At 31.5% G+C, this 23,224-nt stretch overlaps 1 protein-coding gene across 6 annotated transcripts in view; it reads right to left on the minus strand.

The window, feature by feature from the left end:
• The window catches only part of LOC128191941 (uncharacterized), a 51,591-nt gene that overhangs the window by 19,965 nt on the left and 8,402 nt on the right, over positions 1–23,224 (minus strand). For 4 of the 6 annotated variants that reach the window (XM_052864317.1, XM_052864316.1, XM_052864315.1 and 1 more), the window contains exons 4-11: positions 13,649–13,714; positions 13,124–13,177; positions 12,852–12,911; positions 12,725–12,763; positions 12,529–12,576; positions 12,263–12,310; positions 12,052–12,099; positions 11,841–11,888 (exon numbers count right to left, since the gene is read on the minus strand). In XM_052864317.1, coding sequence (XP_052720277.1) covers positions 11,841–11,888; positions 12,052–12,099; positions 12,263–12,310; positions 12,529–12,576; positions 12,725–12,763; positions 12,852–12,911; positions 13,124–13,177; positions 13,649–13,714 — 411 coding nt within the window. Of the gene's footprint in view, positions 1–11,840; positions 11,889–12,051; positions 12,100–12,262; positions 12,311–12,528; positions 12,577–12,724; positions 12,764–12,851; positions 12,912–13,123; positions 13,178–13,648; positions 13,715–15,397; positions 15,612–23,224 lie in introns of those variants that run through there. The other 2 variants (XM_052864319.1, XM_052864318.1) reach the window with 2 other exon arrangements.

Consider the following 23,224-nt stretch of genomic DNA (forward strand, 5'->3'; position numbering starts at 1 on the left):
AGGGCAATAACTCATAACCAGAAGTGAATTTTAAAAATTTGAAAAAAACGTCTAGAGATATTAATATCATCTACATACCCTGAAAGTTTCATAGCAATCAGACAAAAAATATTCGAGAAATCTCGTGCACAAAATTTGCGGGAAAAAAAAAAAAATAATAATAAGAAACAGTAGAATAACAGAAGGGTTTTCCGTTGAAAAACGGAAAACCCTAATAATAATAAAAAGAAACCGAAGAATAACAAGAGGGTCTTCCGTTGAAAACGGAAGACCCTAATAAAATTGGGAGCTAACATTTACATTATACATTTTTATTCTTTTGGAAATTTGGCTTTCGGTAGAGAATTAAATTAATTCTTAAAGGAATGTTCTTCTTTCGTTTCGTATGGAGGACCTAATAGTTACCCGCAACGATATTGCATAAAGTTATTGCTATTGTTGCTCAGGTGAGCAATGTGTCCCCTAGGCAGTCCCGTACACTCAGCGCAAGAATAATTTGTGTAGGGCAAACTAATCAATATAATGTCAAATTTTTATTCCGCGTTCAAATAATCCGTGTAAATCGATGTTGATAAAATACATGAATAGATGAATATGATGTAATAATATCAATTTCATATTTTCTTATCAAATTCTAGATTGATATCTGGGGCCCGTTTCTCAATCAAAGTACTGAAGTACTGACGGGAGTTGATTTTATCGATTATCATTTATTCAAAATCAACGATATGTGATTTTGCATGGCAAGTAGTATCAGTAATATTTCAGAAAAATTGTATGGATCCAGGCAAGATTGAACTCTTGTCTTGTTCAACCAAACGCTCGGCTGTCTCCGTTTATCTCCGACAAGCAAGAGAGACTTTGTTTTGTCGGATATTAACGGAGACAACCAAGCGTCTGGTTGAACGAGACTACATTGAACTCTAGCGTAGGACTACATACGAGTTTAAAAAATATCTTAATTGTATGTACAATTTAAAATCTTACTATTTTCATGGTATTAATAAATAAGTTTTCTTGAAAAACAATGCTTCAGAATACATAGCATCGAATTTATCGATTATTTTCAAGAACTAAGTGTTGTCAGCGGTATTGATTTGTGCTTAGGTCCAAACACTGTTTCACTTTCGCTTTGCCCGAGTAAGTGCATAGGAGAGTTGATTAAAATCAACTCCAAAAAAGGCCTACGTCCAGGCGTAAGCTTACTCGGGACTAAATCTGGGACTAAACCTCAAAACCAGACTAAGTTGCGTTTCACAAAAAGGCGGAAACTTAGTCGGGACTAAATTTGGGTTTGAATCTACGCCTGCTTATGGGTAGGCGTAAGTCCTTAGTCTGTGCACAAAAATGGCGAGTGTTTTGTTTTTAAGGCAAAATAAACAGGGAATTTTAATTTTTGGTTTGTTTTACGTGTTATTAAGGAAAACATTCACATTTATTGAAATATTTGTACATGTACGTATAACTAAAAAAATACCAATTGTTCGATAAATGTTCCTATTTCTAAATAAAATAAGATGAAATCAATTTGATAATTAATTGGCTTACCTTATTAAACGCATATAATATCCATTACTACTCGTTAATGATATCTACTTTAAGTATGAAGAATTAAAGATGGGTATACATGTACCCCGATAAATGATATAAGCACAATAATTTAAAAAAAAGCTATAATTCTATTTTAAACAAGTACTCCCCAACAAGATAGATGTATACATAAGTACGAATATATTATTGATTTGTAAATCAATACTCAGTAAGCATAGACTAGAATTTAATGTTTCTAATCAAATTTGAACCTATGAAACGAAACTGATTTCAAAATATTGAGAATACTCCTTTGAATAGGAGCAACTCAAAACGTTTACAGTTGTAATTTGTCCTTGTGTGTTGTTGTATATTCTTTACCTACATGTATATTACTTACAACTTTACAACATGTATACATTCTCATTTTCATTTTTTTTACTCCTAGTATCGTTACAAAACCGTATGAAAGCTACATGTATTTTGAATGTTTATGAACTCGCATTTAGATACATGTACAATCAATTTTTGTTAAAATATTACTTAAAAATATGTTTTAGAAGCGTGCAGATTGTGTATCAATTCTAGATCTATTGACAAGCGTTTGTCAAGGTTCTTGAAGATTCTAAAATTTCACTTGCACACTTTGAATTTTCGGAGCTCAAATTCATTAATCTTATTAATTCTAGGATTAAGTGATCAATTGCCTTCATATTAAACATCGATTGTAATTCTTTTAAATAGGTATGGTTTACATGTACTATCGATGATCTTCGTGCATATGCATATGTGCTGTTTATTTGTACTCATTTAACTGAACTGATCTTTAATTACTTGAATTCATGATAGGTTTGTTTCATCATATTTAAGATGTATGTATATCAAGGGGTGTTTTTTTTTATTTCGAAGTTGTCGACTTGCAATACAAAAGCGTTGTTTTAGCAGTTTTACAACAGTGTGCATTATTTACAAATATCTATTTAACTAACGTGCATTTGTCATATTTATTTTAATCAAGATACTGTATACAGGGTTATTTTGGTCCCGTGGAATTTCCGCCCTTCTACACTTGCAAACAGTTTCGCTCTGTCATGAATTCGCCCAGTCACAGTTGTTACGTAAGTTACCTAATATTAGACAGTGAAAATCAACAGGTCTTAAATTCACCCGCTGAAAACGAGTGTGAAATGATTGAAAATTAAACGGGGGCGAATAATTCCCTGTATACAGTATATATTACTTTCAACAACCCCCACCCCCGAAAAAAACAAAACAAAACAATCGATCGATTAAACCAAAAATAGGAAAGGGAGTTAGGGAGACCCCGGCCACAAATGTTGATAATTTGTGTCTTGTTAATTGTTGACAATATCTTTCAAAACTATTATCATTTGAATCGCAGAAAATCAAGAATCGTTTCCATGTCATTGTCTACATTCTTTCAATATTGGAACAGAGGATGGAACTTTTCTTCCTTCTGTAGACATGGACAAGGTTCATGTAATGTTAGTTATACAGTAAATATTTTCGATTTCAGTTGTTTGCTGTTTATAACCCATGGTCATAACATTTTCTATAAATAATATAGTGATATGGTAAAAAAGAATCAAGCCTTATCCCAGCATCAGAAAGTGTCTAAATATATCTATATGAAGCATACTTATCATTCTGCAGATGTATGCGGGTATATCTACTGTACCCTGTCCCTGCATTCTACAAATATTTGAAGTTTACACGAACATTGGATTTAATTTCTGTGTATTGTTTTGTTCAATAAATATGTACGATTGTGCCTCAACATCATCTACATGTACAATGTATTGAATTGTCACATAATATTTGGTTTCTGAAACCTCTTATGCCTTTTTCATATAAACTTTTTTCTCTAAAATTTCATTATGTTAAGAAGTGTGCAGGCATTTATTCTACTTTTATAAATATACACTGTTATGAACGACTTGAACTATACACAGTGGTACAGAATAACGTGCGTACTTTCGGGTACATGTACTATATATATGAAATGGAAAATTGATCCACCACATATAACCATAGCCTCAAAGCAAAACAAAATACGATATGCGCATGCTTAGTACTCAGCGGAGATGTCTAAGTTCTTCGACATTTAAACCCTAACGTACGCCTCTTTCAGAAACGCAACCTAGACCTGACTAAATATTGGCGTAACTTCCTTAGTCGGACTAACTTAGGCCCAGATTTAAGCCTTTTTGAGAAACGGGCCCCTGGAGTATAATGAATTATTGTTTTTGTTTTGTAACGAAACGTGCTTTTAAAAGTACATGTAGTGCTCTTGACAAAACGGACACGATAGCGCGAAACAGCTTTCCAATTGTTTGTTTTATACCTTTTAATTGTAAGATACCTTGAGTTAAAATTTAAAAAAAAATTGTATACGAATACCTTACAATTTTTCGTGTGAAAATTTATAAGTTTTACAAGTTTATAAGTCTCGTACACTAAAATATTGATACACGATAGCGTCATCAAGTTTTGATTACACTCGAAGAAGATCGAAGAAAACTGCTTATAGGAGAAAAAAAGAAAATCAGGTTTTTGTCAAATCCTATCAAAGTCAAGAAAAATGCTGAAATAACATTTTACTGCACGAATTCGTATTTTCACCAGCAAATCAGCAATTAAGTTAAATTAGAGCTGTACATGTTCAAGCAGATGTTCGATGTTCACGTGTTTTTCGTTTTGTGGTTTAGGTAAAATAAGGTTTATATAAAATCTTCTGATTACGTGTATGTCTATGATATAAGAATCTTTTATTTCATTATTTAGAAAAAACCTGCAAAAAAAAACTTTTGTCGTGATATGTGTGTTTTATATTTAGTGTTTTTGTTAGTCTGCGAAACTGAAAGTTAATAATAATTGAAGTCTTGAGTGCACTGAATCTCGATAGTAAATATCTTTTTACAATGATTGAGGGTGTGTGTAAATAATACGACGTTGATGTTTCGGTGGAATTTATTAATTTGTGCAATTATATTGACTATGTCTGTACACGGTAGTGATCTGTGAAATCATCGTGCTGCAGGGTGTAACAGGCAAAGTTTTATGAGGCAGCAGGTTTTTATTCCGTGAAATAAAAGAAAGTTGATTTGAAACTCCTTATATACTACAAATTTTACTCAATTTTGCTCTTTTACAACAAATGCAGGTATGGTTGAACCAAAAAAAATGATGTTAATTTTAATGAATAAAGAACTTATCAAGAGTTAAAAAACATGGAGATGAAAAAATTGACATTGATCATTGAGATTAAATCGTAGAGTTAAACATTCAATGATAAATGGAACAAACAAAGAGATGAACATTCTGGAGATGAACTTTCAAAAATGAGGAATCTAATGCAAATCAGGGACATGGGACTAGTACAGTTATTATTCTGACACACATCAATAAAAGGGAAGGGCGTATTGCAAGATAAAGATGTTGGCATGCAAGATAATTATGTCAACATGCAACATAACTATGTTGACATGCAAGAAAAATGCAATCAAATAAGAGTTATAAAAAATCTCAAATATCGCCAACATGTGACATCCAATATGCTAGATACGCTACCAATTGATGTCAACATGCAACTTATTCATATTAACATGCAACTTCTTAATGTCGACATGCAACTTATTTATGTCAACATGCAGCTTATTTATGTTAACATGCAAGATAAGTATGCTGACATGCAACTTATTTATGTCGACATGCAACTTATTTATGTCGACATGCAACTTATTTATGTCGACATGCAACTTACGTATGTTAACATGCGAGATAAATATGCTGACATGCAACTTATAAGTTGTATGTCAACATAAATAAGTTGCATGTCAGCATACTTATCTTGCATGTTAACATAACTAAGTTGCATGTCGACATAAATAAGTTGCATGTCGACATAAAGAAGTTACATGTCAGCATATTTATCTTGCATGTTAACATAACTAAGTTGCATGTCGACATAAATAAGTTGCAGGTCGACATAAAGAAGTTGCATGTTTACATAGATAAGTTGCATGTCAACATACGTATCTTGCATGTTAACAAAACTAAGTTGCATGTCGACATAAATAAGTTGCATGTCGACATTAAGAAGTTGCATGTTAATATAAATAATTGCATGTTGACATCAATTGGTAGCGTATCTAGCATCTTGGATGTCACATGTTGGCGATATTTGAGATTTTTTTTATAACTCTTGTTTGATTGCAGTTTTCTTGCATGTCAACATAAATATGTTGCATGTTAACAAAATTATCTTGCATGTCAACATCTTTATCTTGCATGTCAACATAATTAAAAGAAAAATAACTTGCACACAAGGGGCAGAGATATGCTACCATAACTTGGTGATTGTTTTCGTCAGCGTCTCTCTCTCTCTCTCTCTCTCTCTCTCTCTCTCTCTCTCTCTCTCTCTCTCTCTCTCTCTCTCTGTGCGTGTGTTAATGTGTGAAACTTACATTTCTATAAAGTCATTAAAACATGCATATAAATGATACAAACAATTAGAATAAATAGAAAACATTACTTGCAGTGTACTATCTCTAGTGCAATTGCACTTTTATAACCCAAGCATTGTTGTGGCGGCGGCATGCTTTTGATGCCGGCAAAGTTACCGGCCGACTGAGTCTGGCGAGCGGCTGACGTAAACATTTGCTGTCACCAAGCGGAAAAATCGTTGGTATTTTGAAACGAGCTGTTTTTCCAGAATGGAGTCGAGGAAGGCAGTGTGTTTCAAATGCTCTCATCAGTATTTAGTACAAGTATCTAAATTTAAAGGGAGTTCTGGAATGGACTTCAGGAGATATAGATTTCATTTTGAAAAATGGAGATGAGCTGTATCAACACGTTTGTCAGTATGCTTCACATGCATGTGATCTGCCAAATTATTTTTGTTTTAAAAACACATTGCTACGATGCTTTCTCAGGCAATGCTTTCTCAGGCAATAAAAGTGAATCATTTGTGGAAAATGGTCCTTTTCTTTCCCTATCGTCGGCTATATCTATGTGTTTTATTGAATCGTCTAGAACAGGTATCTTTATTTGAAAAGACACGTTCTTAGCCAGCTGGAAAATTTTTAACTTATGGGTTGATGTCAAAGCAAAGTTCTTTGAAATTCTTTTCATTCTATTAACCATTATTTAAGCAGGGCCTCTTGACATGGTGACCATCTCAATGTTGTCTGTTATTAATGTTCATTGTACAACTACAAACATACTACTGAAACTAGATACGATCTCGTTACGAGTAACGAGTAGGTCAACCGTTCAATATTTAAACTGTACGATTGAAATATCAATGAAATTTTAGAATTCCCCCTCAACCACTCCCTTTCAGATAATGTATACGATTGTCAAAATCCTTTAAAATGCTTAATAAAGTATTTTGCTGTTTCACATACAGCACATTAAAGCTTTAAGATTTTAATCCCCTAAAATCCATAATTACGTCATCAAGGGGTATGGCAATGAGTTTTACAAACTGATATTGTTATGATCAACAACTTTGTCTCTATAATGCATTACAAAATCTTGAACGTTTTAAAGGTATGTGTAAAAGACTTAACGAGTGTCTTGGCCCTAAATATAAGGGGCCAGCCCCTTTTTTTGAGTTCATTCGAAAGGTCTCACGAATGAACAAACAATTTTTGCTCTTACACATGGCTTAAATTGTTGTTCATTTTTTTTAGATACAAATAATTGAATATTTTAGGGGCCAGCCCTCGAGATCCTTAATTGGGACTGACTTTTGTGTTTTGATTAGTGGAATCGATTAGAATCATCAATGCAAGCATTTTCTCTTCTACAATGCTTAGCAAAATACGTCTCCTTCTCTAGATATTTTGCGTCAAAGTTTGAGTACGCTGGCCTCTTAAAATCCCTAATTACATAATAAATGGGCATGGCAATGACTTTACCTGATAGATATTGTGACGATTAACAACTTTGCTTCTATAATGCATTACAAAATCTTAATCGTTTTTAAGTTCTTTGTAACAGAGTGTACGAGTGTTTTGGTCCCTAATATAAGGGGCCAGCCCCTTTTTGTTGAATTTGTCGGAAAGAACTTTTGATTATCTACCACTTTTGTTATATAACAAAATATTGATAACTGATAAAAAGATACAGATCAAAAGTATGAAAATTTTGATGCAAAACTCGTATCCAATTTTCGAGCCTAGGCGAGCTCAAGGAAATGGCGCCACTGGCGCCAAAAAACTACATTCTGCACAACTTCAAACTATGGTCTACCTATCCTAAAAATTCCATATTTATATTAACAGCCTTAAATTCATTAAATTCATCATGTTATCCTTCATGGATATCGTGCCAATGGCATCATACTTGTAAGATTTTTTACAGGGTTTAGAATAACTCCGCTTTTTAAATTCTAATTGAAGTTTTAGTTATGGCCTCAAGAAAATAATTCTTACTCGCAAGTTACAAAAATGAAACAAATACTGCTCCTTACATCCTAATCCAACTGTCAGTCAACAATTAATTTAAAAAAAATACACGCCTACAGAAAGTGTCAAGTCCAGACGGCACTCCTCTCTCGTCCTGAGAATGAATTCCATGCTCTGATCGCCGTCCGTGGGGAATATATTCTCATTGTACTTCATATGTTCGAGGGGTTTTTTTAACAATCAAAAATCTCTGGTAGTACAAGTAATTGATGAAATTCTGACAATTAAAATAATTTGGCATGGCATGGTGTGCATCCTTTTTTGCGTGGACCCTGAGGTCCACGCAGAAAATATATAAGCGAGGTTAAACCGGATGCAATGGGGAAAATTCAGCCTGTGCATGAGCTAGCCTGGTTCCTGTGCGTAATGGTAGCTCAGGGAACCAGGCTAGCACAGGTTTATCTAAATCGGGATCGGGATTCCATGCAATATGCACATATAAGTTCAAAGGCGCTGTAATTGTAAAATTGCGATATAAATTGTCAGTATTATGAAATAAGGTAATGTTATGCCGAAACTACAACATGCATCAAATAGAATAATTTGCAATGTTTTGTTGTTTTCCGAATACACATGTAGCTTACTATAGTAACTTTACTTTTATAGAAGGCGAGGCTAGAGTACTTCCCGATTAAAATTATTTAAAGCATTTAAGTATGATTAAATAATTATGTGACTGTGTATAATAGATGATTGAATAATTATGTCACTGTATAAAAGTTTAAATCTCAAGAAAAATGCATCAAAAAATGAAATTGATTTACACATTTATAGTATAGCTGTCACTGCATAACGTAGTTAACAAAGTAAAGTAAATCGTAATGTGTGCGCAAATAGTAGAATTCGCCGAATGCCTGATACTATACATGCAATCTTCATTATCATAGATCAAATGATTTTAGAAGTATGAACCCTTTAAATTCTGGGACTAAAAGTCAACTAATACATGTATATACGTAATAAAACGTACAAATTTAGTGGTTAAAAGCAGGGGCTAGAGTAGGTGGAATCTGTGATAATTTTAAGGCTTTCATGTTTTCGTTGGAAACACATGCAAATGGTCCACGTATTGCAGTCCTTTTTTAAAGGACAGCAACTTGTTTTCTCATTGAGCAATCAGATACACTGGATTTTTTATAAATCTTGTCCATAAGCTGACGTTACATACGGTACATACATGTTTAAAATGTTGGTATTTTAACGATATCATAATAAACACACACCTATTATATTTTAAAATCAATAACGTACGTACTTTTTACCGTGACACAGAAGTATACATAGTTTGATTAACATTCGTGCGAGGGTTTTCTTTAAATCTTGCCCATAAGCTGAACCTACCCACCAACCCACCTACCTACCCTCCCACCTACCTAACTACCTACCTACCTACACACACACGTGCGCACACACGCAAGAACACGCAATAAAAACACACACATGTGTACATACATACGCACAGCAGCGATGCTATATCCCCTTTGGAACAATTTGTGCGAGTGGATAACAAACTGCTTTCTCTGGTGATTCATGCGGAAATGAAGACTGTAGAAAAACTGCATCACCTGCTTTTAGCGGATTATAGAATTTTTTTTCGCACAGACATCATTCAGAAGTAACTCGCATGAATCATCAAAGAAAGCGTTTTATTATTTATATTTACATATTTCTGTGAACAAATTAAAAAATCAATCGTAGAAAGTAAGTGATATTAACTGAATTATTGTTAATTAACTAAATAATGGGGGGGGGGGTCTCTGTTTTTTTTTAACCTTAGTTTTGATGTTTAATGTTTTGAAAAGAGAAATGCATTTTCGACAGGAGGTTTAGTTCTAATGTCAAGTTATGAATTGTTACAAGCTTTTTTAGTACACTTTATCATCATTAAATATCTTGCCTTGCATAAATATCTTTGTGTTCTAAACAGAAAGGACTAATTCATCAATCAAATAAGATGCAGTTTTATTTGTATAGATTAAACAGAAAACCGTTTACACATAATTGACTGTAAACATTAATATGTGTTGAACTTAGACTACACATTAATACAGGCTTTTACTACAATTAACTAGGAACACCTCGGTTTATCATTGTTGTTATAACGGTATTATCTTACAGTGTGTTCCCGTTTTGCATACAGTCATTTGATAATTAGGTACAAAACAATAGGTGTGAATTGTTAACAATAACAATTGATAACAATTTTTACCTGAGATTTACTTTTTTTTTTTAAATGCATTTCAAAGAAGAGTTGAGTGATTATACTGTACACGTATTCAAGTGGTGTACTTTATTTAAATTCATGATTTTAAAAAAAAAAATAATTCTTGAAACATTTTAAAATTAATTCTGATATTACAGTCCTGTTTTTTTTATATTCAGCTACTGAAATATGCCACATATGAATTCTTATTCACAGTTTAAAAAAAATGGGAACAAGCATATCTTAGCTAAATTAAAACACACCTGTATTGCTGACTTAAAGCACACATGTAACATCTTAGTTGTTTAATACAGACTTACACTCATTTCTTACTGAAACCATATCAAAAATTGAACTTAATTCACCAAATATTTTTTTATATTTATGAACTATTTTTTAAATCCTTTTTTCTTTACTATTGTAATCATGATAGGAACCCAAAATTAATCATGATTACAGGCCTTTTTTTCAGAGTAATCGATTAAATTACGATTACTTGTAATCAGAAAATGAATGATTTAATTTACTGATTACTCATGGTTACTAAGCAACCTGTAATCGATTACAGCTGATTTAGAGTACTGATTATGATTAAGCCTTCCCTGCTACATGTACCAGGCTGAATCCTATTTAGCATAAACTGTAAAATGTGTGCTATGTGTTCAAAACAGCTTTTTAATCTTAAGTTTGCATTCAGTTGGATATGCTAAATTAACCGTCGTTTACTTTGTTTAACCTGTAATGTTAAAGGTCATTCGTACATTCTATAATATGAGTATTGTTTTTGGATACATATTTGGTAGAACACTTAAAAACCATGATGAATCCACATAAAGACCATCAAATGTTAACACTTGCAGCAATATTACAACTTATTTTGTTACGTTTGCTTATAAACACATTCTTCAAAGAATATGTGCAAAAACAGTACATGTACATGCAATTGGTAAAACAAAATAATACTAATGCTAAGCAAATTTAGGTAAATAAAAAGGTGTTATTTCATAAAAGACTTGTATTTTATCATTTAATGATGCAACTGCAACGGTTAATGATAAAAAGTTTGTATCATAAGCGGTTGTAATTTTAGGTAGTTGCTCGTTTAATTAAGCGTTACGCTGTGCATTTTTAACGCATAAATATACCACTCTATCTTTAAGCGACGATTAATCATTAACAGTTGGAGTTGTCAACTGTTAATAATTTATAGCACTAAGTGTTGCAATTGCAACGCTTGTTTCAAAATTAGGAGAAGGGTAGGGGACACGTATTGCGTATGTAATACTCTCCAAATGTTTTTTAATTTTAGTTTTGTCTCGATCAAATTCTATTCTCCGTCAATGAATTCATATTAATCAGTGGTTAAGACTTAAATTGTAAATTATTTATCTTTTTTGGCGAATTTGTCATAGTATTTTAAATTGCTCTATAGTTCTTTAGTTTAAGTAACCTTCAAAATAATTCTATTAAAGATTAACTAAGCTTAAAAACGTTCATGCCTATAAAATACTATCCAAATGTTTGCTGATTTTCATTTTGCCTCGATCTAATTTCAATCTCCGTCACTTAACTTATATTAAACAGTGGTTAAGATTTTATTGTAAATTAATTACCTTCTTCGGCGGATTCGTCATTGTACCTTGCTCTTTAGTTTGAGTGTCCTTCAAAATAATTCCATTAAAGATTAATTAAGCTTAAAAACATCCATGGCTATGAAAAACATTCTAAATATTTGCTGATTTTAGTTTTGCCTCGATCTTATTTCAATCTCCGTCAGTGAATTTATATTAATCAGTGGTTTAGATTTAATTGTAAATTATTTACCTCTTTCCTCGGATTAGTCACTGTATCATGCTTTTCAGTCTGAGTATTCTTCAAAATAATTTCATTAAAGATTAATTTAGCTTAAAAACGTTCATACCTATGAAATACTCTCCAAATGTTTGCTGATTTTAGTTTTGCCTCGACCTAATTTCAATCTCCGTTAATGAATTTATATTAATCGGTGGTTAAGATTTAAAAGTAAATTATTTACCTTCTTTGGCTGATTCGTCACTGTATCTTGCTCTTTAGTTTGAGTATCCTTCAAAATAATTTCATGAAAATTTTATTAAGCTTGAAAGCGCTCATGCTTATGATATACTCTTCAAATGTTTTGTCTCGATCAAATTATAATCTCCGTTAGTGATTTAACATTAATCAGTGGTTAAGACTTTATTTGTAAATTCTTATCTTTTTTGGCAAATTCGTCATAGTATCTTATATTAATCAGTGGTTAAGATTTAATTGTAGATTATTTACCTTCTTCGGCGGATTCGTCACTTTATCTTGATTTTTAGTTTGAGCATTCTTCAAAATAATTTCATTAAAATTAATTAAACATACAGTGTTTCTGCCTATGAATTAATTTAAGTTCATCAATTTGATAATAATATTTAGTAAACACTGCAGAATATGTGTATTGTGTCTTTAAAATAAGTAAACTGGAACTACTGACCTCTGAGGAGGGTATTGTAGATCCTTTTCCTTGTTGTATCTAGATTATAATATAAACGTTTTGATAATAATAAAACAAATGGATATCAGATACCCACGCAATTTTTCATTAATAAGAAAATATTCACCGGAGGTAGTGTATTGTTTTTTCTTTGATTAATAGGTGATGTGTTTCCATGGAGTTGACTCTACAATGTTAAATACACATATTACACATATATGTTGAGACGTCGATTAGCATTTTTTAAATTTCAGTCCCTGGGTTGCTTACAATAATTACTGTTGTAAAGTATTTCACGGGTCTGGTTTTGTAAAAGGTAGCTAAGCTTAAATAGGAACGTCGATCTGCTCGTTTTTAAACAAAATATGAGAGTTTTTTAAAACATAATAGCATACATACTTTTGGTGTCGTTTCTGTCGGTTCTTTGGCACTTAGGTCTTCCTTGGTAGGGTCCTTCAAGGAAGACAACATTTTCAATACATTTGCGACAAGTAAACAATGTCTTGACATAATGAAAAGATTATTGGTTTAAAACTCAAGAAATATAAACAGATGTTCTTACAATTCCATATATATCTATATTTTATTTGTATTTCTCATTCTTTCGATTACTGGTTTGATGTTTTTTAAAGTTTTTGAACGATGCCTGCCATTTAAGTTTTTATTGAATTTTAAGATAATTGATGGTTTTTTATTGTCATTTTTTCATCTATAGCAATTCCTCTGATATTCCTATTATTTCTAAATAAAATCCCTAAAATCTCTGCACATCATAAAAAAAGATATTGAGAAATGGGGTACCTTGTCAACAGTCCGTTTGAAGAGAAATATAGTCATAAGTAAATTATTTTTTTTAATTAACAGTTATTTTCAACAGTCAGTGAAATGTTTCAATATAGAAATACATGTATTTCTACGTATTACCTTTCCTTTTTCATTCTCCATGCCAAATGTTGTGCTCTGTGGTGCTTTATTGGTTATAAGATGGTGCTAAAATAAAAAAACATCCTGTTCAGAATACATGTAGTTTGAAACTTATGAATAAGTAGCAGTATGTAGAAGAGAGAAATAAATAAACCAGCAAGCGTTGATCATTGTGAAAGCAATTAAAAATAAAATTTGTTACTTTTTTATCTCTAAATTCTATAACTTGTTAATTGTTCTAGCTGTTTCTGATGATTATTATAGCCTCCTATCTCTTGAATCATTATCATTGTTGTGAAATCACAGATTCCTATGTGAGAGAGCAGTTTGATAATGTATAGGTCTTAAATGCAATTTACAAACCCTTTCATTAAAACTTTAAAATGTTATTAAAAATAATCTGGGTATATTAGGGCAATATCCTTCACTGTAAATATCATCTGTTTGCGTTTTTCCAACATAAATAGGGATTTTTTTTTTACAGGTTCATGCATTCATGTATGTAAAAAGGGAAAGTCGTTTTGTAGCCATGCAAAAATAGTCTGAACATGTTTTTGACAATGTATACAAACAATAAATGTGGCTCAAATAAATCACCAAACACCGACCCAGAGGTGTTAAACACGTAACAGATTTTTAATTGGAATTTTAAAAAAAACAAATTTTGAGTTTACAGTTTATAAGTTTTGGATAAAAATGTTCAAGAAATAATTTACTTCACTTTGACTCTTTTATATTTTTTTTTATTTGATAATGTAAGATAATACGTTTTTATGAAACACTTATTTGTTCTAAAAACAGTATCTTACATTCGTAATAATGCATGTTGGTACGACGAAACAAATAGTTTGTTAATTGTTTTCGTATATTTCAGGTCAAAATTTGGTATAGTTTTTTGAAATCTACTTATCTACTATAACGAAGAAAATGTCTATTTATTAAACTTCATTAAATTTTGCACAGGATAAAAATTTTGATTAAAATAAGCTTAAGTGTAAAATGTGCAAGTCTTCAGATGTTTACAAATAAATTCTATACATGCAGTTCACTGATTCAGTTTTAAACGAAAAAGTTATCTATTCTTAAAACAGCTTTTCTTTTTACATTTCTGCTCGAGCGGAAAAAACCGTTTGTAGACATGGTGTGAAATTAGTTTTCAAACACAAGCAAAATAAGATTACGTTGTTATTATTCATAACATGGCTAACGACCATTTAACGTTTTTTTTAAATGGTAGTGTGGTGTGCAAAATATGCATTAAACATAATTTTATTGTAGAAACAGCACACATCAAAACAAAAATACAGAGAAAATGCATTCCAGGAGATGAATGTTTCATACTTTATCCAAGTTTTCCAAATACCCCTCTTGATTTTTTCTTTTAATGGTACATAAAACTTATTTACCAAAAGAATCTTCTTTTGATGACCTACTTTCGTTTAGTGCTTGTGCAAAATTTCTTCCGTGTATGTTTTCCTATAGCTAAATCAAAATCAATAGTTTTACGTAATGTGTCTTGACAACTACCACACACGATATTATTGCACAGAAGTGACCATGGAGTTAAAAAAAGAAGCAGTATTCAATGATAATTTAAACCTTTGTCATAATATTTCACGGAGTGGTGGTTATGGATTCAAACGAACAAACACTGCAGACCAAAAAAAAAAATAAAAAAAAAAATAGATAATGACATATTATATATCTTTGAGGACTATTTAACGAATACAATGCAAAAACAGGACTTACTGATAGTTCAGTAGATTAGCATATTACAGTCAAAACTGCCGTAGCGGTCACCCCTATTAAGCAGTCACCTTTCGTATGCGGTCATTTTATTTCCACCCGATGAAAAATCCTATATAATTGCCCTGTAAAGAGCGGTCATCTGTCTAACGCGGTCATCGGTCATCGTATTTTGATCCGAAACTGTACAGTCGACATGCATTAGGCGGCCATTTTGGCCGGTCACATGATTTACACCCGGGGATTTTAAACATGGCCGAATGTCGGGTAATGAATGTAAACAATAATTATACGCTAGAGGCGAGAGAAACCAAATTAATCGATGTATTTATAATACATAATTGGCAGATCAAATACGAATGGGAATCAAGTGAATTGTTTAAACAAGTATGGTTGTTTTATAAACATGAATGAAATACAGGTGTCAAAAATGTCCGCGGCGAGGCAAGAGAAAATTGCTTGATTTATTACTATGATTTTAAGTTCAGATACGGTCGGTTTAAAACGTGTTTGTTGATTTGTATTTAAAAAGTTTGTTTTCTTTATATACGGCACTCATGAAAATAGTGTAATAATTGTGAGAATGTCGGCGACAAGGTTTTACCACGTAATGACTTTTTTGAATAATTTAAAGAAATATAAAAATTGCATGCACAATGCATTGTAATGTATTTTTACTTATTTGTAAATATAATAGATACTATAAAAACATCAAATCAATTACTCTATCTATCATTTTGATACATTATGCTAAATATCAAGTATATGATTAAAATAAAATTGAATAATTGTTCTAAAAAGGAATTTGATGTTGGCAAATTCAAAAGTCTCTATTCAAAGGTCACCTCTGTTAAGAGGTCACTTTGGGTGGCTCCCGCAGGGGACTGCTTAATACAAGTTTGACTATTTGTTTTTATATTGTTTGTGTTCTATCTATTTACAACCAAATGCGTTTGTTCATTCCGTAACTGTTCACATTTCGAAGCAAGAACGGAAAACCACCAAATCATTCAAAATTATATATTTGGTATTTATTCATCTTTATATGGTTCAAAATTATTTTCATCTATGTACAAGAGCACCATGCATTGTTATACCCGCACTTTCTAAAGAAAGTTCGGGTTATTGTTGTTACCCTGTTCCGTCCGTCCGTCCGTCTGTCACGTTTTACTTTCTCAAACTGCTCTTACATCTTATAAACCAGCAAACTGAACTCTTGGAGTTTGATTTGGGGTGTCATGTAGTTTTGTAAAAAGGTGTCAAAAATTCTCTGGTAGTCCTGGAGGTCAAATAATTGGTAAAAAATGACGTTGTTTTTCACAAAAAACCTTCTTCCTCGAACTCCTCCTACTTTATCAACAGTAGACAAATCATCTCTTGGAATATGTATTAGGGTATCCTATAGATGCGCAATAAGTTTTCTGAATTATCAATTTTGTCCTGGCGGTCATTTAATGGCTGAATAATGACTTCTTTTTTTTTTTACCAAACAAACTGGTTTAAAAAACGCCTTTTTTTTGCAGTATCCAAATGATCTTCTAAAATATGATTGGGGTGTCATATTGAAGTGTGATCAGGTTCCAGAATTTTTTTTATTAAGGGGATCAATGAGCAACAAAAAATGACGGGTTTTTTTTGCAAAAAACGTATGGTTCCCAAAACTATTCTTACAAATTTTGAAGTAGCTACGTCATCTCTTGGGATATAATTTGGGGCTGTCTTGTAGATGTGCAATCAGGTTTTAAAAATTTATATTTCATCCATGGAGTCAAATAGTAGCAGAAAATTGAAAACTTTTCTTATGATTTAATGCATAGACATATTATATCTTGGGATATGATAGGGACTGTTCTATAGATGTGCCTTAAGGTTTTAAAAATTTGAATTTCATCCAGGGAGTCAAATAATAGCACAAAATTGACGTTTATCACTACAAAAAACATAGATCCTAGAACTCCTCTCATGATTTAATGGATAGACACATTATATCTTGGGATATGATAGGGACTGTTCTATAGATTTGCATTACGGTTTTGAAAAATTAAATTTAACCCTGAAGCCAATTACCCTCATACCGTTTGATGCCCTTTAAGGATCAAGAATATATATGGTTAAGGGTTAGGGATCTCAACCGTTTTCGAGATATTCGTGCACTTCCTGTTTGAGGGGGGTCACGACCACCACTGGGGCCCATGACCTACATACCGGTTGATGCCCCTACACACAAGGAACAAGAATTTATATGGTTTAAGGGTGGGGGTCTCAACTGTTTTAAAGATATTAAGGGACTTGCTGTTCGAGGAGGATCAGGACAACTCACAGGGCCCATGACCTACATAACATTTGATGCCCCTTGACATCAAAGGCAAGAATATATATGGTTTAAGGGTCACGCTTATAACATATAATGAGATATATGGTAATTTCCAATTCCGGGGGGGGGGGGGGTGGGGTGGGGTGGGGGTGACCCAAGGGGTCAGATCTAATAAACCCTCAATATTGCCAGTAACAGTCAATATATCATTATGAAAACCCTATATTATTATCTTGGTCCGTTTTCAAGTTACCATTTACAATAGAGTCCATGATTCTTCCTACAAGGTTCAATGTTAGACCCCACACCCTTTTGACACCCCCCTCCCCCGGAAAAGTGGTTGTCTTACCCAAAATGAGAAAAATCAAACCAGGGTGCAATAATGCATGTAATAAGAAACGTACAAAAACAATAAGTCTCAAAATTTCATTCGGAAGATGTAAGAATAAAGATAGGATCTTCAAACATAAATGATTTAAAGATAATTGACAATTTCTGATTCTAAGGTCAGGATGACCTCTTAGGGTCATGACATGCATGCCATAATGATCTGATGCGCCATGACGTAAGGAGGAATAATATCTTTGGATTAAGGTGGGAATCTCAATGGTTTTTATGATATTTGATAATTTCAGGAACAGCACATTATTACTTATTAGGATATAACTGAATAACTTTACTAAAGATAACCTTACTTAATTGAATTTTTAGCTCTAGAATAAAGCGTTGAATGAAATCAAAACACAAAGGAACAAATCACCAAACTAATTTTCGAATTTGATATTCCAACAAAGTCTACATTAACCGTGTGTAAATTATTTCTATATCGCATCCTAATCTCAATTTTTCACAGTTTGGTCTCTGTTCTGCTTTGCAGTAATTTGACATCTAATGATCTATTATGAATGCCAAAATGGTGACGTTTTGTTACTTTCCTTTTCGTTTGTCAAGAGTGCTTTATGGTCGTTGCCATTTGTAGACTTTACAAATCTAGTTATTATAAAGATATAGGTAATCATTTAAAAAAATTTAAAATAAAACATTTGAAATTTTTACCTACTTAAGCTGGTATTGTGACACACTGCCTATTGAAATAAGCATAAAAAAAAATCTAATATATTTTTATATTTTTTTTCTTTCTGTACCCAAACAACGTAGCAAATTGAGTTGGAATATGTAATTAATGAGTTCGAATCTGGCTTGGGATTTTATATTAATTATTTTTTTTCCATAAACTTTTGAAACATATTTTTATCTTGATAATATGAAATTTAAAAATTATACTCCAGTGAAAGTATTTTGATTGTTTTTATTTACATTAATATCTGAAGGCGTCTCATGTCACAATTAATTTATTTATAAAAGCAAAACAAAGCAATTTTTTTTTTAATTCCAGGTAGATTTGACGGTAAAACTGTTTACCGTTCAACCTCCTTAAGGACGACAGAACTAATTCGGTATGCGCATATATTTTGTGCACCTAAAATAAATACTTGTTTTTGAACACGGAATTCTCAATATTACGTCAAAATAGGAAAACAAATTATGAAAAATTGCTTATTACGCAGTATAAATGAAAAATTGCTTATTATGCAGTATAAAGCTGTTCTAAATCATCAATACACACTTTATATATAGTGCGAGTAGTGCTTTGCTATTATTTGACACACTAAAATACGCTTTTCAACATTATTTAACACAAAAACTTCTTTGAGGAATGTCAAAGTTCAATAGCAAGTTATATATTGCTCAAGTCCATCCTTCATAAATTAGTTTACAAAGTTTGAGCCACTGAAGAAATGATTCGATTTTTTATGTTTGTATTTTATTTATATTCATTTTCACACATTTATGTATAAACATATTTCATACATTCTAAAATTCTAAACTTTGTTATTTCAAATTGATTGTAAAAAAAATTAAATCATCGATATAATGTGAAATAATAGTAGACAAAGAGAAAAAAGGGGAAAGAAGGAAATAAGAGAACAAGAAAAAAATAAATTGTAAAAAGAATTAGTACATATATCAAATTATAAAACTGCATATGGACTTCAGAAAAAAATTATTTAATCTATTACAGATGTCATAAAATTTGTAACAATTTCTCACAAATTGTTTGATGGTTTTCATAATCTGAAAATCTAGAAGTTTTCAATAACAGATATATTTTAAGTAGAAACATGTTTTTAATCATTTGTTTTTCTAAAACAAACTCAGGTTCGAATTTTTGTTATTTTTGTTTGCAACAATATACCATTTGACAACCATTGACACTTAATTGTGCATTTTATAGATGCTTGGTTTTAAAAATTTAACAAACAAAACTGATTTACTATAAAAGAAAAAAAACACTATGAAAATATCTTATTCATTTAAAAACCATTTTTCAATACCATACCATAGATCTTTTACAAAACACACATTCATTAAAAGATGATCAATTGTTTTAATGATTGTCTTACAGAAGCTAAATAAGGGAGAATCAATTAATTTTAACTTGTGCAGATAAAAATGTGTAGGTCTAATTCAACGTAAAAATTGGAGCCAGTCGAGTTTACTTTCTTGAGCAGCTTTAAAGCAGATATATTAAATTCCATTCCATTTAAATTGGTAAAATTATCTTAAAGATCTCTCCATTTATTTGATAACGTTATTGGTTTTCTTTTGTTTGCAAAAGAATGTTATACATTTCCTTACACCCTTTTTAGACGGGGTCACTTGACCCCGTCTATTAGTTAACTGTCAGTCGAAGTCTCAAACCGAAAGGCACGCGAAGAACACATGAATTGAGTCTCCGCTTAAGAAAAGAGTACAGGAATTTTTCATGCATTTCAGTAAATATATATTAGAAAAACATGCATTAAATCTTTTTAAGTCTTTCTGTGTATACACCAATTCTATTAAGAAAATGAACAAATAGTTTTATTGATCACAATATTCTTGCTCGGATTCAATAGTTGTAGCGATTTGTGGAATGAGTTACGTAACTGAATGAACAACGCAGTCGACAATTCAGTTGGTGAGCGAGCTCATTAATTTTTAGAAGGGTTGAAGGTTAAATCAAACAAAATGTGCCATGTCTGAAAGGTTGTGAATTTTATTTTATTTTATTCTAGCAATCTATCACCTGAATACTCCTGAACTTCATGCGCGAGCCGAAGTTAAAATCTGGACGGGTTATACACAGCTGTCTTACATATTAAGTAGGTGTTTCATTGGCTTCCAGTCTACTTGGGGGATGACTGCTGTTCACCTCTAAAGGAATTTTGTACATAGAAAATAATAACAGGTCTGAATATTTGTCTTCTCGTGCATTGACTGTTTAGTTAATTGAACTGGATTTAAATTTTGCATTGTACGCAAAATCTATGTAGATTATACATTTTGGGTGACCAATACATCTAATAATATATACAATCTTATCAATTGAAGAACCAAGTTCAATGTTAATGTTAATGTTGTCCGGTTAGAATTTATATTAAATTTTTTTCTACATGTTATGAGACATGTATATAAGTTTACACTTTTTTCTATACTTTATGACGGACAAAACCAGTCACATTCATGATTTAAAATATTCTTCATCAATATCTCAATTAAAATCAAATAATTCTGAATTAATAGCTAAAATGAACAATTTAAAATCATCAAATAATAATCATTGCTTTATCAATTGTCAGTAAAACATATTACCGGCGTGTGAATATTTTTCTTAGACTTGACATCTTCTCTCTTTCATTGGCACTAAGTGACTGATCTGGACATTCTTATCATTTTTTTCTAACCAGTCCTTTAATTGCCGTATCTCTGTTCATTTATCTAATTAGTTGATGTCTTTATCATTCTGTTGCTTTATTTGTAACGACAAATATATCAGCCAATCAGGAAAGGTCTACCCCTAATTATGACGTGATTCATTCACTTTCAATCTCCATTTTCTACTTTTATCGATTTCAAAAGCAGTAGACTGAATTTGGAGTATGATTTTTAATGAAAGGGAAGGTTCTATCGTAGTTCGTGTAGATAATGCACGAGCTTAGACAAAATGTAGTAAGTGGCGAGCGGATTTTTTTTTACCAATTAATTTTACATGAATCGCTACAACAAAAATCGTGTCAGATAAGTCGGTCTAAAAAATCAAAATGGCGACCGTGACGAGCCTTGCTATTGTATAAGTACTTGGAATAATCTTATTGTAAAAAGAAATCTCCAACGTCAGGTGCCTGTCTTCAAGTATGTTATTGGTATACAAATGTTACTTTTTCGGTAATTCAGCAGTTTGAGAGTTTTCGGAGTTTTCATTAACCTTCAATTTGTATAACGGATACCGACTTGTGGATTTTCCCTTGGATCACAAAATTAAATAAATCTAATGGTTTAAATTATCTACCTAGATAAAATTGTTTTTATTTTGCTGGTTGTATTTTTTTTTTTTTTAATTTTACCTTAGAGTCCTATTTTTAACTAAATACCGTTGTGTCAAGCTTCTAATATTATGAAAGACGGTCCCGGCCGGAATTTAGTATAATTTAGACAAAGGAAATTGAAAAAGCCAAATTTTAACATAGAATAAAACACCTAATTCAAACTCATAAGTTTTTGGAAGCATATTCGAGTAAAACGTGGAAAATTACAAATTCAAACTTTCAAGACTCTGTCTTTCAGTACTCTCAGTACTTTGATTTATTTTCATTGGTTCTCTTTTGTTTGCAATTAAAGTGTTATACATTTCCTTACATCCTTTTGTATCCTTACAAAAAAAATATAGAGTTTGAAATTTTACGTCCATGTTCTTTGCTCATGCAAGTAATATCTATGTGTTTTTATATTTTTTTAACCTGCGTATTCAATAAAGTTTGTATTCAATTTCATGTTATTTAATATTTTTATGCTAAGAAAATTCAAATTACAGATCACTAATTTGCTTAAACTTTGCTCTAAAAAATATATTTTTAAAAGTACTGATGAATTACCTTTCTGAATATTTGGGTTGTCTCCTTAAAGTTTAGTATTAAATTGATTTTCAGTTTGCTTACTTGTTGATTTAAGTACTTTTGCCCTCCTTAGTAACACATCATTCCAGAATAAATTTGGTATTTTTCTAATTATTTCACAAGTAAAATCTAATCCTTTTTTTTCCATACATTTGATATTTCAATTTCAAAATTTGTTTTTAAAAGTGTTACCCAGTTTGCATTAGCATTAATTAATTAATCATTTAATGCAAACGGATTTTAGAACAGTAATAAACGCTGGGTAATCAATCCATATTTGTGATCTTGTATAATAGTGTTTTTCTCTATTTTAGTTTTGTACTTGGGTTGGGAAACTTGATACTACAATGTAAGGGGTTTAATTTTGGTAAAATTAAGGATTTAACTATTTTAAGTTTCCTTATAGATATTACTTTTCTACGTTATCCTTGATTCAATATTTTATTGATTTATTATAATTTAGAGGTATAGTTTAGCTCAGATATTTCTTCAAGATTGATTGAAAATTAATTTGATTCC

Source organism: Crassostrea angulata, chromosome 7 (assembly GCF_025612915.1).
Source record: "Crassostrea angulata isolate pt1a10 chromosome 7, ASM2561291v2, whole genome shotgun sequence".
Lineage (NCBI taxonomy): Eukaryota > Metazoa > Mollusca > Bivalvia > Ostreida > Ostreidae > Magallana > Magallana angulata.